The following is a 20,293-nucleotide window of genomic DNA, read 5'->3' on the forward strand; positions in this document are numbered from 1 at the left end:
TTCTGTCATTGTTTGCACAGGTGGGCAGTACCGCGGAACTATTTTAGTACTGATACCGGAAACGACGTTACTTTTGAAAAAAGTACCGAATTACTTTTTCAAGAAATTTAAGTCGGTCCCGGTACTCTGTACTTTTCACGTGATTATTTCAAAGTTTGAACAAGTATGTTTTCAAAAACACATGTTAATTAACCCTTAATACTAATTTTGGCATCCGCTAACCTTTTTAATCCAGAAATGTCAAGTAAAATTGCAAGCGATTAACGTCACATATGTTTTGACCTGGAATAATCTTTACCATTATAACGGCAAACATTGCATTTGCAGCAACATCCTTTAGACAAAAATTACCGGAAATGGTACCGACAAAGTACCTAACTACTTTTTAAAAATAGTTCCGAATACAGCCGTTGATACAATTTTTGCCAAATACCGGTACCGTTACCTTTCAAAGTACCAACTGAGTGTCTGTGAAGCTGCTAAAAGTAAAATGTTAACCGTCTCATAAGAATAAAACAAAGAATCTATGAACAAAGAGTTATCGGAAGAAAGAAAACGTTAAAACGTGCAAAATTTATAAATTGACTAAGTTATCTATATGTATGATTGCAATTAAGTAACCTATATTAATTTAGAGATATGTCAATTAACTATAAATACCACAGCATTTAAAATTTTTAAATATTACCAAAACTTGTTAATAAGTGAACGGAAACCACCAATCGCTATTATTTTCTTACAGCCGGTTGTTGCTTTCATAAACACTGTCTTTCTAAAACAACCCAACTAGACATTTCTAATCAAAGAACGGAGATTAGAAAGGTTTTTCCCACCATTGTATGTTTCTAGCGTGCTTTCTGCATTGCTGTTTCATTCACGCATGCACGACCTGGCTGGCAGACTTACTTTGCTGATTTTCAATACTAAGGTTGCGATGTCAAATAAGCATCGGCACGTCAGACAGGCTTGCAAATTAATTCTGTCTTGTCATCTGAGTTGAGTGATAGACATGCGGTGCAGTGAGCTTGTCAAGTTAGAAACTGAAAGATTGTTGGAATTGAGTGATGGCTCCGTTAAAGCTGTCTGACTCCTACAGAAGGTTGCGTGTCCTTCATATAGCACACACAATGACACAAAACCGTAATTTTAACTTTCAGCAAATCAAAAACTTACTCCGTAACACGTGCACGTGAAACTAACTGATGAAATCGAACTCAATTCAGAACACGGAAGATCACACAGAAGTAAAAAGTAAGGTAGTCTACACGCCCACACGTCCAATGTTATCCGTAAAAGACAACCAAATTAAGGTGGGAGATATTTGTGTGGCACTCCCCGCCAATGACATCACAACTAACTTATACTTATTTATTAAATAGTCTCAGTGCCCTCAACCAAGTCCATATTTTCTAAGTTTTCATTTTGCCCGGGATCTAAAAGCCTTGAATGCACTTCTAGTAGTGCCCAAAGTTTCTGGCTTTAATTTTTTTCAGAGATGTAAAGGCCAGTGTGGGATAACTAAGCCGGTCAGACTACTTATGACTGATCTACTTAATTTTATGAAGCACTTCCCGGGTACAACAGCGTATAGTAATAAACAACGAAGAAAACGGCCAATAGGAGGGAATTTAGCGCCACCTCGCGTTGGACTTTGGTCAAGATCTTTAATTCTGGTTTGTGTCACAATTCTGCCAACGTAAACAAATTAGTAAGAGCACACTTCCATGCGGAAAGTGTCGGTTCACGCATTGCTGCGTAAGCGTTTAGGGCTTGTGGGCCTGTTTTTACTTTCTTTGTTTTGTTAGAACAAAGTTGTTTAAAGTAAAGTGAAATTACCGGTACGTAATATCGCGCTATTTGATTACTTACTGATGACTTGTATTCCACATTCAGCAATAGCGCTGCTGGCTGCATGTTTTCTGAATTATGCAAATATCGGAATGGAGTTGCGCAGAGGTAGGGCAATGGCTGAAAACACAAGGCTTTGAAGAGTATTGTTACGTTCTTTGTGACGTACATGGTGTTGATGGCGAAGTTCTGCTGAGCTTAACTGAAAAAGTAAGTATTCATTTTGGAAACTGCTGTACTCAGAACGGTTACGAGATAACCATAAAAGGAAAAATAATCTTGATAGGCCTAGACCAAAATAGTTTGACCAGCGTCTCATACTGTGATACACAGGAAGGACACTGACCGTTTTCAACTTGTTTTGACTCTAGCATCTATCAGTCTTTGAATAAACTTAGACTAAGCCCAGCAGGCTGAACAGTATGGCAGGAGCACAGCCGAGCTATGTTTTACTTTAATTTGCAGAAGTAATAATTAAAAGTCATATCTCTAAACTAAAAAAGAAAACAGGGAACACTGATTTTTCCCCAATTTCTCTCCTATCACAACTTCCGGGCAGCCATTGGCCACGTGTCACCGTGCACACCTAAGATCTCGGCAAAAATTGCCATTCTCTGCAGTCCGGGACTTAGCTTTGATCATAACATAATGACTTGAATTACTTTTTGTCACAAGGATTTGAGGAATCCGCCTCTTCAGCTGCAAAAGCTCGCCGACATTAAAAAGCTCGGAAAGTGTTTAAAACAGATTCAAGAAAAGTCCAGAATCGAGAAGAAATCTGCACTTAATCACGTGATCGGTGAGCTGTTCGCTGAAGTTATAACTCTTCATTTTATTTCTATGTTGATAATTTTCTGTTTAAACTCAGAAAAAATTATTGTTTTTGGTGACAGTTTTGTCTTCTATAATCGTATTAAAGAAATATTTTTAAACAGATAAAGATGGAAGAAAGCAAATGAACGGCAGGTTCACTGCTCGGAAGAAAAGAAAGCAATATCAGTGCAACAACAGTCCGTTTGATAAAGACGACATATCAAGCGACATTGAAGAGAGTGATGCTCAATGTATTGTGGATTCCGACGGAACTGAATATTGTGAAACTGTCATCTATAAAAAGAACAGAATACTCCCAGAGTATAAGAAACTTCTGGTAAATGAAGGTTGCATGAAATTGTTGATCTAAACTTGATCATTGGTTCATCTTCATGGTTTGTTGCTGTTGTCACAGGTTAGTTTTGGGTACGCGTTCGTTGTGTCGTGGATAACCGCGTACACGATGGTTCTCGTCCATGAGCGGGTCCCAGACAAGCAGAAGCACCCCCCTCTGCCAGATATATTTCTCGATAATATTCCACTCATGCCTTTTGCTTTTAAACTTGCCGAGCTTTGTGGTCTTATTTTGGCTTCATTTTGGATGATCATCCTCGTTTTTCACAAGCACAGGCAAGTTGATTCATGCAAATTTATTTGTGCTTCAACTTCACTTTGTGAGGTTTTCAACAGCTGTCAATGCAAATCGAAGTTAAACATGAATCAGTAACAAACTCCGATCCACGTTGCTTGAACGTAGCGATGTTTCTACTCATCAGAGCGATTCTTCTTCGTCGATTCTTCAGCATTGCCAGCACCATCTTCCTCCTTCGATCCTGCACCATGTTTGTCACTTCTCTCTCCGTGCCAGGGGAACATCTGCAGTGCACTGGTATTCCGTAACTGTCTTGTATTCTGGTTTTCTGGAAGAAATTAGTTTGATGTAGTTGATTCGTTAGAGATGCGACTTTCATCTTTAGAGACATTATTGTCTTTCTCTTGACTTATAATATAACTATTAAAAATATCATTGTTTCTAATCCTTAGGCATTTGCATGTGATTATTAATCAATTTTCAACAGGATTTAGGTGGACGCGTATTTTTGTACAAGTTGCACCCCTGAAATCTGATATTATTTACAAATGTTTATTTAACATGTAGTAGCCTTCAAAGTTTTACCTTTTGTTCATTGATCGAAGCCTCATGTATAAGCTGCCTTCCACCCATTTGTTGAACATTTTCCTCAAAAAATAAGACTTGTGTTAACCAGCTATGTCATGTCATACAGCGATGTACAACTCGGCGTGGCAGAGAATATCTCGAGCCACTGAGATAGTTCTGGGCATGGGAATGACACTGACTGGAGTGCACAGCTGCGGAGATTACATGTTCAGTGGACACACAGCCTACCTCACCCTGTTCAACCACCTCATAACCGAGTGTGAGTTTGCATTTACATTAAACAGTAACTTATTTTGTCTTCGATGCAGCTGTAGCAACAGAAGAGGGTCATGTTGTTCTATTTTGAAAAATAATTAACACAGATGTTTTCGGTTCCACAGTTTATAATGATACCTCCTTTCCAGACACTCCCTTAAGAATGTATTATATCCACACAGTCTCATGGGTTCTTAATCTCTTTGGAGTGTTTTTTGTGCTGGCCGCTCATGAACACTACTCAATTGATGTGTAAGTTTCGTCGTCACACTTATGTTTTCTTTAACTTGCCATGGAGCAACTTCAGTGTTGTTTGATTTTTATGAAAACAATATTTGAGAGCGTATTGTTCCCATCCCCAGGTTGATTGCATTTTACGTGACTTCGAGGATATTTCTCTACTACCACATGCTTGCCAACACCAGGTCATACTGGCACAGCAAAAGAATTAGGGTGAGTGTAAATTAATCCATTTACTTTTATCCCAGTTATTTATCTTGTTTCTCTGTAATAACAATCTAGATCACAAGGTCACAAACGCTCCTTCATGTGAGTCAAGTAATGATGTAACAATGCCAGAACATTTTATTGCAAACAATTGCACCAGATACTGAGAGCCACCAGACCATCTAAACCTGCTTCATACAAAGCTGTGCGTCAATTTTTAACATTCTCTCCTATTTGATAGATTTGGTTTCCACTTCTCTCATATTTTGAATGCAATGTGCCCGGGAAGATCCCGAATGAATACGAGTGGCCTCTCTCTACCGACAACTTGCGAGAATTTTTCAAACTCGTGAAATCCAAGACTGGTTAGATTGAGGTTGAAGATCGTGTACAACTGGCTGGTCGGGAATGTACCGAGTGTTTGAAATGCGATCGCTGATGCCGCAGTGATCATGTTATTTAGTCAGTATTATTATGAGGGGTAGTCATATGCATAAAATCCATGAGATGACTTTTCATCTTCTGTAAATTATGTGTTATTACACAATGCATCTTTATATCATGGTCTTAACGTGTATTATCATTTCGATGCTTTTCATGAAGTTTTTATTCGTCTGCGGCCATGCAGGTCGCCACATTTACTCATCATCGCTACAACTGTCTTTGCTTATTGGCAACTTGCATGTTTTATTTTACCCTGAGCTTGTGTTTCTGTGCATGTGAGTGTAGATCATGTGATATTGTTATAACACATTTGTGATTGTTTCAAATGCAGCGACGTGCCCAATCTGGCAATGTGCCAGTTTAGGCGAAATGTTTTCTTCAAATAAATTCGATATGAATGAAGTCGCTTCCAAAATATGATGTTCATGAAATCATGCCTCGGACTGTCGACAGTCGTTGCATTTTGTCACCTCAAGAATCATGACCCACCAAGCAGCGTGAGTTGGCGCATCAGTTTTTGCACGTAACTGTCTTTGGCATCTGGGCTTGATGTTCCAGAAAGTTACGACACAAGTTCATAAAACAGAGACATCACATAGGACAAATCAGCAAGTGTTAATTTTTTGCCACAGACCGTAAGGAGCAAAAAATACGCTGCTAAACTCGTTGTGTTTACAAACAATCATTGAACGGGAAAATCTCCGTAGGCTTTAAACGTGCAAGATAGAGGTAGGATGTTGGCAGCTGGTGATTTGGTTAAAGCTGGGTTTGGAGAGATGGGATTGGAGGATGTTGTGGAATGTAGATAAAGACATTATTTTCATAGAAGGTGGTAACTAGGTAGACAAAGCTGACAAACAAGAGAAATAGGGTAAAATCTTGATGAATGTGAAACACAAATATAATTCTAATTAAAACAAACTAGTTTCTAATTTCTATTGCCTGCACCTCTGAATGCGAAGCAAACAACGTTTCTTTTTTGTTTTTACTTTAAAAACGTTTGTTTTAGCCACCAATGTGTTGCATAAACAAATTGCCGCACGCCCATTGTTGACGTGGTTGAAAACTTCATGTATTCAAATAAGTTTTGTAAGATCGGCTTCATTGCGGTTTGTAGGTTATAGAAAGGGATTTGTTGAGTTTATTTCAACGTGGTATAACGTTTAGGTTGTTTTGCATTTAAAATAAACGCACGATTATCCCTGATACTTATACCTTATACTTGAAGGTCAAACTGATAAAACAACTGGAAATAAATATGTGTTTATCGGATCGTATGCAAGCCAACTAGAACAACCACTAATCAGGTATAATTACGCCTTGAGATGAGGTTTGTCAGTATCAATGAACAGTCGTAAACGTCATCAAACTTCACCGTTCATTTCGCTCGACTACAGGAATGACGGAAGTCGCAACGCCGGCATGTAACATACAAGGATATTATTGTAACACGTCCAGTACACATCCTGATACGTTAAAGGTGAATGCTCCAAATCTTTCCATCGTTGCTCGTATAAAGTAAGGTCACGTATGATTTCGTTCTTGTATTTTGAGCAAAGTTTGAAATAATAAACTGAAAGAAATTACGAACGGAATTATGGGGATGATGTGGTGTTGGATTAGTTTTAGACTGGCCTAAGCCAAGTCTGACTGTTTGACTCCGCTAATGATTGTCTTTGACTCCGTTGCGTTTACTGTCTCTATATTGCTTCTTAAATCAACACCAACTTCATAAAGTTTAGTTGTTATATTATCCGAATAAGTTGTATCAAATTAGCAATATTTACACCATGATCCCACTTTCATAATAATTCAGTAATAACTTCAATTTAGCAGAACAAGGGAAATAACTCAGAGAAGAGAGAATTTCCAAGAGCCCAGAGAAGTACTAGCAAGTCCTGAAGGGACAAGCCCTTGCAGAGACTCGCCGGCCAGAGCTTCCAGGGGGTGATTTGAACCAAGCTTAAACTTTTATATCATACACGTCAGCCAATCAGCTAACGCCATGTTAATTTATCGTTGCTACGTGTATGTGTGTAATATCTATTATTCTACGAATCTACGTCATCCAAACATTTCATCAAGTACACTTCAAACTTTACGCCGTAAAAACAATGCTATTTGAAATACTTCAATCTGCGTCAATATGTCGGTTAGAATTTCTTTGTTTGAATAAGAGCTTAGCATGAATACGAAGCTTTTGCAAACATTACATTATCTAAACTGGAGAAAAAATACAAAAACTCATACAATGCCAATTTATATAACTAATTGCAATTTCTACATGATCCCCACAGAATCATGATTTTTTATCGGTACTTGCACCAAGGCGAGCTCAGTAACCGAAATTTAGCAAAGAGAAATCATTAATAAATTATTCTTTTACTTTGATTTGTTTTTTTTTTATATGCTTATTTCCATATATGATTTCTATAACAACAAGTGTTTTGCTGTAGCTCCTTTTACTCAATATTTAGAATGTGAAAAAGAACAATTTTATGGTCGAGTGATATCGAACATGGAGGCTTGCAAGCTTGAATAAACTCTTTTTCACAATTTGTAAGAGAATCTTTCTTTCGTATTCTAAATAGTGAGCAAAACGTTCTACCGCATTTTGTAGCTCTATCAGTGTTTCCAACTTAACAATTCAATATAATTGATTCGGTTTTGGTGTAACAGTATTTTGCCATTGGTATGATAACATATTGTTTATCCTAAGAACGAGGAAAGTTTTTCAAGGAGTTTAACCCGGTGATGATTCCTCACTGCTCGATACCTAGTTACCGAATTTTGCTTTTGTGCAAGTTACCAAGGCCACTTACCGACTTGGAAATATTATGACGTCCTTTTCGGACTGTTCGGAATCATCTTGCCAAATACGATTTTGAAATTCTTGCTTTTGTGGTAGATGTTGAGCCTTGTTATAATCAAACCGAACAAAGTGGCTAATAATTATACAAAACCATTGCATGCTGAAATATAAATATTATACTTTCAAACTGGGGGGAGTTTAATTTTGATGTGGCGTGAAGCCACATTCACTACTACAATCTCCATGAGCACTCTTGCAGGTTCATTCAGATCGCTTCTGGTTCTGCTGAACTTGCACAAACTATTCGTGAACTAAGTGAAGAAGGTTGCGCCTTCATATTTGCTGGAACCAAGATGACTTCGGAAAGCGGTGCAGCGTCTTCAAGTAAAGATGCAGCATTTGCTACTTACATGACTGAGGTTCGGAGTTAATGGTTTCTTTGAGTATGACAGCCTAATATTACAGTTTTTACAGTCTGCTCTAAGCCTAAGGTGATGTTTTGATATATGCTGGGATCTAGCGCAGCAATACACAACCCCAGGATGTAGTTGTATACTAGACCCAAAACTTTAAACATTTCAGGAAAATAATCAACCAAGCATACAACACACAATTTATGATTTGCAAAGCTCATAAATGGACTATAGCTTCACAAGTTTGCCACACTGCAGAGGTATAGCAGTAAGCAATATTGTGTTAATGTTGGTATCAAGTCAATCATGTTCCACAGGTAAAGCAAATTGAAAAAGCTGATGCAGTTTTGACTCCAAAACAACAAATTGAGCGACTTAATCGTCCCGGCAGCACTTACTTCAACCTGAACCCCTTTGATGTCTTACAGGTTTGCCGCTCTGCTTATTTCATCACAGTTTTATCTTAAAGCATTGAAATTTTGCTTGAAACCCGTCCCAGGTGTATTATTCATCTTTCATATGTTGCAGGTTGCTCCTGAAACCCCCCAAAGCGAGATAAAATCAAAATATCGGAAACTCTCGATCCTGGTTCATCCCGACAAGAACCCAGATGATGAAGAAAGAGCAAAGAAAGCTTTTGATGGTAACCTGCCCTACTTGTTTACTGCTCAGAGACATCCTTAATACATCGGACATTTTTGTTTTTCCAGCCGTTAAGAAATCTTGGGAGACTCTGAGCAATGACAAAGAAAGGACGGAATGTCTGGGAGTCGTTGAAGACGCACAAAACAGACTCGAGACAAAGTTGAAAAATTTACGAAAGAAGCTGAAGAAGGAAGGAAAGACGACCGAGATTCCCGAAGACGACCCTGATGTGGTGAGGTTCATCCGAGTTCGATCGAGCAATCCGCATCTTGATCTGTCACATTTGCTCTGCAGTACGCAGTGGAACTTCACAAAGAGACGTGCAAGTTGTTTGCTGACCTCGCTCTCGTTCGGAAGGAAATGGAGATGAGGGAAATGAACGAACGAAAACGTCAAAGACAGGCAGAAATAGAACTCGAAGAAAAGAGTAAAATGCAGAAAGAATGGAACAAAAATTATGAGGTATGAAGCGTTTTCATTTGTTTTAGTGCTTGTCCTGGTCCATGAAAATCTTCAACTTTTGTTGTAGGAATTGTGTTAAATGCTTTTAAGGGAATTAAAAGGTTTTTATGTTTATCAATAATTTACTGAGAATTGAGACAGTTGTTATGAGAAAATTTTCCATCTTTGACAGGAAAGTCGCGAAGGTCGAATCAGCAGCTGGCAGGACTTCAAGAGCGGCAAGACAACAAAGAAGAGGAAAGCGAAACCGGCGAAGGGCTTCAAGCCGCCCAAAGTTAAGATGGAGCAGAGATAAAAGCTTGTTTGGAGCAGACATGCGCCTCATTGAGTGAGGATGATGCAATGCAAGGAACAAATCATAAGACACTGCTGCGAAAATATTCAAACTCTGAAGCGAGTTTAAATTCTCGTTGATTTTACGACACAACTCACAGTGCTGCCACTCCATGTGTTTGTTCAGGCTTTGAGGAATATATTTTGCTTTTAAACAATTGTTAAAATGTTCGCTTACGTGTTTCCTTGTTATGTTTTGTAGATTTATTGTTTTTATTTTATGACTTACCCTCTGGGAATGACTCAATGTCAGCTTGTCGTGTTTTTAGATCTGGCCGCTTAGGAATTATGATTTGATGCTTTATGCCTGATAGAGCTGGTGCATTGTGGGAATGATGGACAATAAAAGTCCAATCCCTGCGCTCAGAGTTGCCCAGTTGGACACCAATGAACTGGATGAGAGCGTGATAAAACTCATGAGCGATCAGCTGCATGTCTGCTGCAAATATAAAATCTGGAAGTTTGATTTGTTGAGAGTTGAACCTCATTTAAGGGCTGCACTGTATGGAATCCTGTTGTATGAAACCCTGTGGAAAAAGCAGCAAAGCATCGGGCAGAGGCTGCTTGGGCTGAGGTAACATCCCGATCATCTTCCGCTTTCATCTGCTTCTTTTTAATCGTTGTTCGTGAAATACAGATACGGTGACAGCGTGACATTGAGTCCTCCTTCCAAGTTCAAGTCGTCCTTGCTGCACATTGCACTTCTGCTCGAATATTGGTTGAAAGCCACAAATAATGCAGAGACAAGCTTTGTATTGAAGCATAGACATCTTTTAACTCTATCCAAGTTGATTTCTGGGACAATTAAATTATTTGCGCTTTTAAACTTTCTTCTTTTCCTGCGAAGAGGATTCTTCCACAAGATCTTGCTCCGACTTCTCGGTGAGTCCAACATATTTTTGCTTCGAGCTGACAGATGCGGTCAACTAGAAATGACGGGTGATATATTTCAGGGCTGCGGACCATTTACGCCGACCCAAACCCCCGCGAGCGAAACATTACTTTCCAGACAATGAGCCGGGAACTTCTGTGGCACGGCTTTGCAGAAACTGGCGTCTTCTTTTTGTCTTTAGTCAACGTAAGAAAGTTCCAACAAAGGATGACAAGGTTTTTCCTTGGAACAGCATCAGGTGCATTTTGTTAATCTTATAATTTGACGGTTTGAGGAGTTGGCCACATTGAGCACACTCACATAGCCAACATCATTCCATGCCCATTTAAATATCTTAGATCCTGCGAAACTCGTGGACATGTGCGCATTCTGTCAAAGCATCCCAACGATGCCGTACTCCTGTGACTGTAATAACCACATCTTCTGCTACTACTGTGTTGCAAGTTTGTTGAAAGTCGACGCTGATGCGAGGTGCCCCTCGTGCAACGACCCCATAGGCTGTATCAGACCACTAGATGTCGGCAAAGTTTTAATAGAAACCTGATCTTTCTGCTGTTGACAGAGTGAAGCGATCGCGCAATAAACATTTTTGTATTAAATGAAGCAAACGATTATGTGGTTCACTCAGAATAATTGCACTCTTCCAAATTTTAGGTACTGAAAATAAAATTGGTACCCACACAATAAGTTATTCTTTTGGGTGCGTTTCCCTGCTGCTAGAATACACATGTATCTGCAATCTATATGCAGGCAGGTATATGAACAAATTCAGGTTGAAACAAGTACCATTTCGTCCATTCCAATAAATAAATATTACGCCTAAAAGCAGTTCATCTGAGTACAATAAGTGCATGGCCCACAGCAAGTATAGGACCGGTCCTAGCAATAGTAGGTGAACCAGATAAGGTCGGACTTGTCCAATATGGAGAACCAAAAAGATGCAATTGTAGGAGTCTGACTTTAAAACAAGATTACGATAAATAATATTTGCAACACATTGTTATTGTTTGCAATGAAGCTTTCTGCATAGACGTAAGCTGCACGGTTCCATGACGAAAAGATTTCTTTATCTGGATTTCAACCAAGATGCTGGTTGGAAGAAAAGCTCATCTTCGAACTTATTTTTCATTATTTCTTCCTTCCATCATATTTCCGTTGAATGAATTCTCGAGCGCGATTTTGTGCTGACTCAACCATAGTTCGTGATAATGTGACTTGGGATTAGCTATGAGGTCATAATGGGTCCCACTCTCTGCGATCTGACCCTGCAAAATCATGACAAGACTTTATCATGCGATAGAACTTGTGCGGAGTTATAATAAGTGAACATGCAAGATGATGAAGTCATTACATTGTGGAGGACGAAGATCCTGTCGCATCCCATCACCGTTGAGAGTCGATGCGCGATGAAAATTGAAGTTCTGTTCTCCGTTATTCGACGAATTGCTGAGAGAATGTGCTAAACAAAGGAGCGCTTGTTACATCATAATAGCAGACACAACAACAAGACAGGACGTGATTCACCTCCTCAGTGATGGAATCGAGCGATGACGTCGCCTCGTCGTACAAAACAACCATCGGCTTCTTGAGAATGGCTCGAGCGATGGCAACCCGCTGCTTCTCCCCCCCTGACAACTTCAAGCCACGCTCTCCAACCTGGAAATATCAACTAATTGTCAAGACTCATCACATTGAGTTGCTCACCATGGACGGGCAAGTGGCCACTACATGGGACGTATCCCCCCACCTGGGTCTTATAACCCCTCGGCATGTGCTGGATCGAGTTGTGGACATCGGCCATCCTCGCCGCCTCATAAACCTCTTCTTCTGGAGCATCAAGATCTCCGTATGCGATGTTGTGGTAAATCGTGTCGTGGAAGAGGACGGTGTCCTAATGATGCAGAGCCACATGATTAAAAGCAAATATGAAGCCCGCTAATGCATTAACACACAGTTCAACATGTACATGGTGTCCACAAATACAAGGCACAAAGTGTGGTGTTTATCAGCAGAGGAAGTGCTGTAGACTGTACAGATCATAAACCTGCAGTGGCATTTCCACTGGAAGCAAATAACTGTAGAGTAATTAAGACTACTGGAGTTGTACAGGTATAACTGTCACAATAGACGGTTCACAACATAGACGATTACTTTTGAGATGATTAATATGACGCTATGAGTTTTTTTCTTTTGCAATCATCTTCTGTATGCAACGTAAAATCTTTTTATTCGTGTCATTCCATGTGAATTAAAGACAAAAACAGTTATAATCATTGAAATGAAAGACAACCTGTGGCACGACCCCCATGACCTTTCGCACCGACGCCATCTGCACTAGTTTGATGTCGTTGTCGCCGACCAAGATCTTGCCTTGCTGTGGGTCGTAGAACCTGGAACGTAACATCGACACAATCTTAAAATCATCCCATTCAAAGTGTTAATCATGGAATATCAGGTAAAATAATGTCAAGTTAGCCTGGTGCCATGGCACTGACCTGTAAAGAAGTTTGATTATTGTCGACTTGCCACTTCCACTGCCGCCAACGATGCCAACTTTCTCGCCCGGCCTCACCTCAAAACTCAGGTTATTGAGGATATTTTTCTCCGGGGTGTAGCCGAAGGTCACGTCGTCAAACTTGATCGACGTCTGAGCAGGTGATAACTCAAGTGCCGGGGCATTGGGAACATCCTGTTTGAAAATTTGCACTCAAGCGCATGCATATATGATATTTGTATAAAGTTATACAGTGCATTGTCCCTTTGCATTGTCAAGTACAATCACCAGCACATTACTGTGATAAAACGTCTGCAAAAATAACCATGAATAATCTTGAACTAGCATATATGTGGAAACATAAACACTTGCTATCTCAATCACCGCTGTTTGCTTAAGAGACTGATTTTTAAACTGTGGACAACAGAGTTGGATGGAAAAGACAGAAGCTGTGGTTGAAAAAATCTCGTCCGTCAAATGTTGCCAGAAATTTAAGTAAATTAATTATGCTATGTCTGATCCCTTCATAGATCATAACACAGGATATGAACGCGTTCTCGCTTGATTTATTATGATCAACAGTTTACCAAATCTAATAATTCAAAAGTAAATGTTTGCAAAATATGGAAAGTGTTGATGTGATGTTTGAAAACCACTGCTGTGAGATATTTCTAAAGATTAAGACTATTTTCAACTTAGGTTTGAAAAATGTTGATGAAGTTTGATGAATTAAAATTACTTTAAGCTACTGAGATAGCTCATGTGCAGATACCTGGACATCTCTCTCCATGTTCATTATCCCGAACATGGTCTGCATGTCAATGACAGATTGTCGGATGTCACGGTACACCGAACCCAGGAAACTCAACGGAACTGAAAGCTGAAAGAGGAGGCCGTTAACCATAACAAGATCCCCGACCGTCATTGTTCCTGCACAATAAATGTGATGTCTATGGGAAGGAATTCAGACAAAAATCTTGTGAAACAAAACCAGACGTACCACTTTGTATGCCGTTGGCCGCCACAACCATGATGGCAGTGAGGCCACAGCTAAATATGAACTGCTGGCCAAAATTTAACATCGCCAATGACTTGTTGGTCTTTAGATTTGCGTCCTCATAATTAGCGAGCACCCAGTCATACTTCTCCACCTCGTGAGCTTCGTTGTTGAAATACTGAGGACAAAAGTATTAAGTGTCTCAAACAAAATGAATATTTACAAATCATTACAATATTGAAAAGATGTCGCTCACTTTGACAGTTTCATAGTTAAGCAAGGAGTCGATGGCGATGTTTCCCATCTTATTGTCGGCTTGATTCATCTGAACACGGAACTTAGTCCTCCAAGCAGTCACGGCGAGGGTCCACAGAGCGTAGGCACCCAGAGTGGAAAGTGTGATCAGTGCAAACTTGCCCCCGCACTTGTACCACTGTATCCGAGGAAATATCACATGACACATCAATTAGTTACTGATCCAGCGTCACGATGTCAAGCGTAAACAAATTAGTGGCAACTAATATTCGGTGCTGGCCGCTGCACAACATAAACATCTTAATGCCGATGAAGCACAAAGCTTGCCGTGAGCTCACCAGGATAGAAGTGACCAAGGAGACTTCGAGAGTTGTCGGAATTATGTTGAAGATCAAAGCGCGCAGGACAAAGTTTATTCCCCTCGTGCCACGATCAATAGCCTTAGACAGCCCCCCCGTGTGTCTGCTCAGATGGAACTTCATGTCGAGGCTGTGCAGATGCTGGAAGAGATTCTTCGCTATGTTCCGGATCGACCTCTGAGCGACCTTCGCAAATACCGCGTCTCGCAGCTCATTGAAGAGTGCAGCACCCGCTCTAGCGCCCCCATCTGTGTACAGTTGGTGGTTACAAGGTTATCATCATTACCATATATGGACATGTCGGCTAAGTAGTGTGTGGTTGTTTGATTTACAAAACAAAGCAGCATATTTAAGGTAAAATATCACAATAAAGCTTGAAAGCAAACAAAATTAATTGACATGTGCCAGCTGGCATACAGATATGATTTCATGAACACATTTCATTGGTGATATTTCATAAACAAATAATTTCCTGTTTCCTTTGGAGTTGACAAGAAACACTGAGGTTAAAATTTGAGTAAAACTCATGGCAAGTGGCCAAACATTTATCTGTTGTGAGGTCTCGCTTCTTCCACCTAATGCTGGTTGGGAGGAGAAGGAGTTGTTTCAAGAATGACATCAGCGGCCAGACCTGCATCTGGTTCTCTCTTGTTTCATAGAAATAAAATTTCATAAAAACAACAAAATACTTACATCCCAGTATGAGACAGAGGGTGGTCGTGAATACGGCGTTGCCGGCTGTGTCTGCGTTGAGCCCGATCCCACTCAAATTGTCAATAACATATTTAAACATGAACGGCACCTGCAAACACCACAAAGCTTATAAGATCTCAATAATAGAAATATTGATACAATCCAAATATAGCTGCACTCCCATCATGTTCATACGAATTATAGATAGAAACTTCATACGTGGAGAAAGACATTTATTCTTAAAATAAAACAAGAGAAATCAAAATATAATCCTGGATGATCAGGCAATAAAGCTCACACCTGCACATTAAGAAGCTTTGCCCCAACCAGCAAACCCAGGGACACGACAACACGACGTTTCACTGATGGATTTTTGTCCGGCCAAACATACGAGAGCATGAACCTGGAATAGACAAAAAGTAATCGTTTAACTCCTGCTCTTCAGCTTTTAAATTATACGAGGTCAGATGTAAGAAAACTGCTGTCTTTCGAAGGTTTCGCAATTATTAAATTAATTTTTTCAATTTGTCATTAGGCTGGTTTTGAAATCATTTTGTGTTGGAAGAAAACGACAACAACATTTCAACATCACTTTTCTCAAAATTTTAATGTTTAGTCGTCAGAGGTAACTACAAAATTATTGGAATCTATTTCATAAATTATATAACTTCTCACTTAAAAAGCTTCTTGGAATCAACGGGTTTTGTGGATTGAAGAACTGGGTTTGGTCCGGTCACATTTCCGGGTCCGCGTGTCTGTGATCTCGCCCTGAAGAAGATTTTGTTTGTCATTGATTTTATTTTCTACAACGATCTAAACCAGCAGTTTTCAACCCTTTTGTCTCAAAGGACCCTTTTTAGTGCCACCAGCACATTCGTGCTAAATTCTACAACATTTAAAATATTATGCAGCCATATGACTGCTGGCAAACCCACATAACTTTCATATTAACAAGCAGGAGTTTTAGTGATAAAAATCTTCATAGTTACTGTTGCCTTGGACAACTACTCACCACCAAGATCTTTTCCACTGTGGTCTGTTCCATAACTTTAAATTCCTTGAAAGTTTTCTTTGAAAAAAATTTGGGCGTCCCTGTAGATAAAAGTACAAATATGTTGATACTTAAGCAGGGTGCCACTATGGTACATTGCGAGTCAAACACACTGTAATGATCATCACTGTGTCAATTGGTACATTGCGTGTGAAATACGGACCAATACAAAATACTTTACCAATAAACGGCCGGCTTGTGTGAAATGAGGCTTCCACAAAACAACTCTATCAATTTTGAAATGTGAACCTGTGAGTGGTTCCGACAATGACCTGGCAAATCCAACGTGATGCTTCCAGCAACTTTGTACTGAATTTCTCACCAGCACAATGGCAGACATTACACTTCATGAAACACTGGATAGGTTTCGTCACTTACGCTTGTCAAAATTTCATGTCACACTCTACGTCCAGGAAACATAAGATATTGACAAGAACTGAACCGTATAGTGTTTGCATTGCGGAAACATTTAAAGATATAAGAAAAAAGTTATTAAGACCTTGCACAGACAGTTGCTGAGTCTCCTGCATTTGCAGGGACGCCTAACTTGTTACACAAACAAAATTTGATAAGACAATTAGCCTAGACTTATGCAGCTATAGGTTACTCTCTCTGCCTGTATATTTATAGGGTAAACGTTACAGCTAACTTTTGTGACAAGTTCGCCTATCGTAGAAATCAAAGTTGTACGCAATACTGTTTTAGGAAGATTTAAGAAAACAGGTTATATAAATATATAAACCTAGAAGATCTGAAAGCAAAGGAGTTGACGCAACCCTAAAAACTCGACATATATGTTTAGCCTAGTACAGCAGGCTATAAATGATAAAAAGCTGGTCCACTGCTAGTCTGTTACCTTGCCGACAAATGTTGTCATAGGTGGGCAGTAATGCAGCGCTACAGTATCGAATTACTGTACTATACCGCGGCACTTTTTCAATACCGGTATCGTCCATACTTTAAAAAAAGCACCGAATCTCTGTACCAAATTACCTTTTTCAAGAAATTTTAGTCGGTCCCGGTACTCGGTACTTTCATGTGATTATTTCAAAATTTTAACAAATATACTTTCAAGAATACATGTTAATTAATCCTTAACACTTATTTTACCATCTGTTGATCTTTTTTAATCTAGAAATGTCAAGTAAATTTGCAAGCGATTAACGCCACATATGTTTTGACCTGGAAAAATCTTTACCAGGGGCACAATAGCGGCAAACATTGCATTTGCAGCAGCATCTTTTACGCAAGAAGTACCGGTAGTCCGGTACCGACAAAGTACCTACCGGTAACTACTTTTTTAAAATAGTACCGAATACCGGTAACGTCGGTACATTTTTGCCAAGTACCGGTACCGTTATCGACGGTACTTTCAAAGTATCGACTGCCCACCTCTGAGGGTTGTAATGATTCGAGTCGTTGACTTGACTAGCGCAATAAAACACATGCTCACGAACAATTGACGAGCAGGAAAAAGTGGCAAAGCCCAGGAACTTAAAACATGCGAGATAGCAATAATAGAATTGTGTTATAAGATGGTAGGTTAGCATAGCCCCAAATCCACGAAATAATTCCTAAGTTTAACGAATTTAAGGCCAATAAAGCCATGTAGGCTACATTCGAAGCAAAACCGCACCAGAGCCAGAGAAATATTTTTTTGGAGAGTGGAAACGTTTCTGGCTTCTATATTCTTTCTCAATGCGAAGTAGCTTATAACTAATCTAGGCCTTGTACAGTTTAATACAGACTTGGACAAACCACGTCCCTTTGGCTTTTAAAATGTTTTCAATGCATTGTGGCTCGTACGGGAAAAGTTTAAAATAACCAACAATGTATCTAAATACAAACTGAATTATTAAATTCAAACTTGCCGCAGATACAGCGCAAACTCTTACGCATTTCACGCTGCAGACTTCGCTGACCACGTATCCATAATCCAGACGTCCTATGAAACAAGTCCAGCACATAGGCTATACGTATTTTACTACAATGCACAGGTTCAAAAAGGACCACTTGGTTAAGGAAATTCTTCTATAAAGACTCAAGTTCCATGCTGCTACTGATTTATTGAAAGTATTTCTGGGAAGGACCTAGCAGAAGATAAGATAGAGTCTGATATGAAACATGAGTATGTGATAAATATATCAATTAATGCAATATAAAATTGTGTACGACATAGAATTCTCGTCTATCGAATCAGCGAAGCATAACACTTTGTGACGTAATCGATTGCTTCTCTGTTACTGTGCGTGCATTACGAGCGTGCATTACGAGTCATCACTTTACAGTCGTATGTTCAACGCCGCAACATGTCTTTATGCTGTTGCTGTAACAATGTTCTATTTTGATTTATTCGTTCAATGAAGCTTCAATATAATCAGATTATACAGTTGTCATTCCAGTGTCATTATTGCTGAAGTCTATCAAAGTTCACTGTTAAGATATACACAAGTAAATAGACTTTGTAAGGAAGTGGGCAAACCTTACAGGTTAAGGTACCATACACCACTTTCCATTACAAACTGATGCAGCCGAGTGAGGACGATAAAAGAAGACATTTCCATTACAAGTGTGGTGGAGACGAAATCGCTGAGAACTACGCTTTTCTTTGTGGAGCAACCTATGAACAATTAAATTTGAGGTTGAGAGAAGTCTAGTGATCTCAGACTACAAGTTTCGAAGATATGTCTCATCTACAACCCATGCAACACTCATTGGATCCAGCCGACGGACATCTCGACAACATGATTTTCGGTCAAATCAACCTCAACGACGGTGACGATGAATCGCCTGGACTACAACCACCTTTGGAAGCAACAATGACCGACGAACAAAGCACACTGAACCATCCACGTAACGTAGCACGCCAGTGAAAACACTTTGTCGGTATTTGGACATTCAGTAATGATTTTTTGTTTGTTTATTCAATATATATCATAGAGTTTTGTTTATTTTGCTGTATATTTTTGGTCAAGCCTATAAAGCATAACTTGAGTCTTATGTCTAGGATGTTGTCCATTTGTATCGCTGTCAAATTGTCAATACCTCTCAAGGGTTTAAAAGGACCTGTGGTAGGAATCTCTGACAATATGATTTTACGTTTATAATAGCGTTATTGTGCAGATTACGCTTATTTCCAAGTGAAATATTCACGCAGCTACACTGGGCAAACCAGACGCTGAAATATGATTGAATGGTCTTATATTTGAAAATGCCTAGCGCAAATTTCTTTTATGTTGATCAGAACGCGTGAACATAAGAAAATTTTATACCATAAGTTGTTTACGGAAATCGGCGTCATGAAACATGAGAGGAGTATCTTGCTGACGATTTCCTCATTTTGCAAAGCTGCTCAAGCCGCAGCATAATGTGTCAATCACATCCTGATTTATATTTAAAGTCGTGACATAAATGTCATTGTTTGTTTTGTACACTAATTTTGCTTTATGAGTTACAGAAAACATATTACTATCTTTTTGCGAATGTATTGCCAATATGAATTGTATTGTAACTATGTTTCAACGTTTATTGTTATGTGATCTACATTTTACGTGTTATATTGACTTTTGTTATCAACACTATTGTTTTAATTATTGTTCACCGCGAATTGTTTTTATCATGATCATAAAATATCGTGAGTTTTTTCAAAACTTACGATCTTTTCTTGGGGAAGGTTATGTGATAAATATATCAATTAACACTAGAAGGACGGCAATTTTCGTATACCTAGAAGGACGGAGTGCGTCAATTGACGCAAAAGATCAAAACGGCGCAAATGTAACGTTTTTTGTTGAGAAAACTGTGCTGTTGCTCCGAAAAAACTACTTCTATCGCATGTCCGCTTTGTGCATTTTAATTAACAAAAGCAATCGCATTGAAAATACAAGCACTCGTGCCTAA

At 39.2% G+C, this 20,293-nt stretch overlaps 4 protein-coding genes across 5 annotated transcripts; 3 read left to right on the forward strand and 1 right to left on the reverse strand.

Annotated features, from left to right (window-relative positions):
- Positions 1 to 1,688: 1,688 nt before the first annotated feature.
- Positions 1,689 to 5,389, forward strand: LOC143465774 (sphingomyelin synthase-related protein 1-like). The gene is made up of 9 exons (XM_076964244.1): positions 1,689 to 2,058; positions 2,524 to 2,647; positions 2,784 to 2,998; positions 3,077 to 3,291; positions 3,438 to 3,550; positions 3,948 to 4,100; positions 4,246 to 4,348; positions 4,459 to 4,549; positions 4,785 to 5,389. The coding sequence occupies exons 1-9, from the start codon at positions 1,927 to 1,929 to the stop codon at positions 4,911 to 4,913; spliced, it is 1,275 nt and encodes a 424-aa protein (XP_076820359.1). The 5' UTR covers positions 1,689 to 1,926; the 3' UTR covers positions 4,914 to 5,389.
- A 2,668-nt stretch (positions 5,390 to 8,057) lies between these two features.
- On the forward strand, positions 8,058 to 9,922 carry LOC143464832 (dnaJ homolog subfamily C member 8-like). 2 transcript variants are annotated; one of them, XM_076962845.1, is made up of 7 exons: positions 8,076 to 8,218; positions 8,382 to 8,472; positions 8,530 to 8,640; positions 8,741 to 8,855; positions 8,923 to 9,089; positions 9,152 to 9,319; positions 9,492 to 9,922. In XM_076962845.1, exons 2-7 carry the CDS (start codon positions 8,416 to 8,418, stop codon positions 9,612 to 9,614), a joined length of 741 nt encoding a protein of 246 aa, XP_076818960.1. In that variant the 5' UTR covers positions 8,076 to 8,218; positions 8,382 to 8,415; the 3' UTR covers positions 9,615 to 9,922. The 2 variants fall into 2 exon arrangements, with proteins under 2 accessions (XP_076818959.1, XP_076818960.1); XM_076962844.1 differs by lacking the exon at positions 8,382 to 8,472 and having other exon boundaries at positions 8,058 to 8,218.
- A 57-nt stretch (positions 9,923 to 9,979) lies between these two features.
- On the forward strand, positions 9,980 to 11,146 carry LOC143464831 (peroxisome biogenesis factor 2-like). Its single transcript, XM_076962843.1, has 4 exons — positions 9,980 to 10,226; positions 10,290 to 10,534; positions 10,606 to 10,782; positions 10,883 to 11,146. The coding sequence occupies exons 1-4, from the start codon at positions 9,985 to 9,987 to the stop codon at positions 11,086 to 11,088; spliced, it is 870 nt and encodes a 289-aa protein (XP_076818958.1). The 5' UTR covers positions 9,980 to 9,984; the 3' UTR covers positions 11,089 to 11,146.
- Positions 11,120 to 17,194, reverse strand: LOC143464829 (iron-sulfur clusters transporter ABCB7, mitochondrial-like). The gene is made up of 15 exons (XM_076962842.1): positions 16,575 to 17,194; positions 16,355 to 16,434; positions 16,018 to 16,110; positions 15,643 to 15,745; positions 15,343 to 15,451; positions 14,629 to 14,897; positions 14,292 to 14,468; positions 14,039 to 14,213; positions 13,811 to 13,968; positions 13,040 to 13,233; positions 12,835 to 12,934; positions 12,292 to 12,435; positions 12,069 to 12,200; positions 11,896 to 12,003; positions 11,120 to 11,809 (listed from the first exon to the last, which is right to left on the reverse strand). The coding sequence occupies exons 1-15, from the start codon at positions 16,731 to 16,733 to the stop codon at positions 11,663 to 11,665; spliced, it is 2,148 nt and encodes a 715-aa protein (XP_076818957.1). The 5' UTR covers positions 16,734 to 17,194; the 3' UTR covers positions 11,120 to 11,662.
- Between the last annotated feature and the right edge of the window lie 3,099 nt (positions 17,195 to 20,293).

Source organism: Clavelina lepadiformis, chromosome 7 (assembly GCF_947623445.1).
Source record: "Clavelina lepadiformis chromosome 7, kaClaLepa1.1, whole genome shotgun sequence".
NCBI lineage: Eukaryota > Metazoa > Chordata > Ascidiacea > Aplousobranchia > Clavelinidae > Clavelina > Clavelina lepadiformis.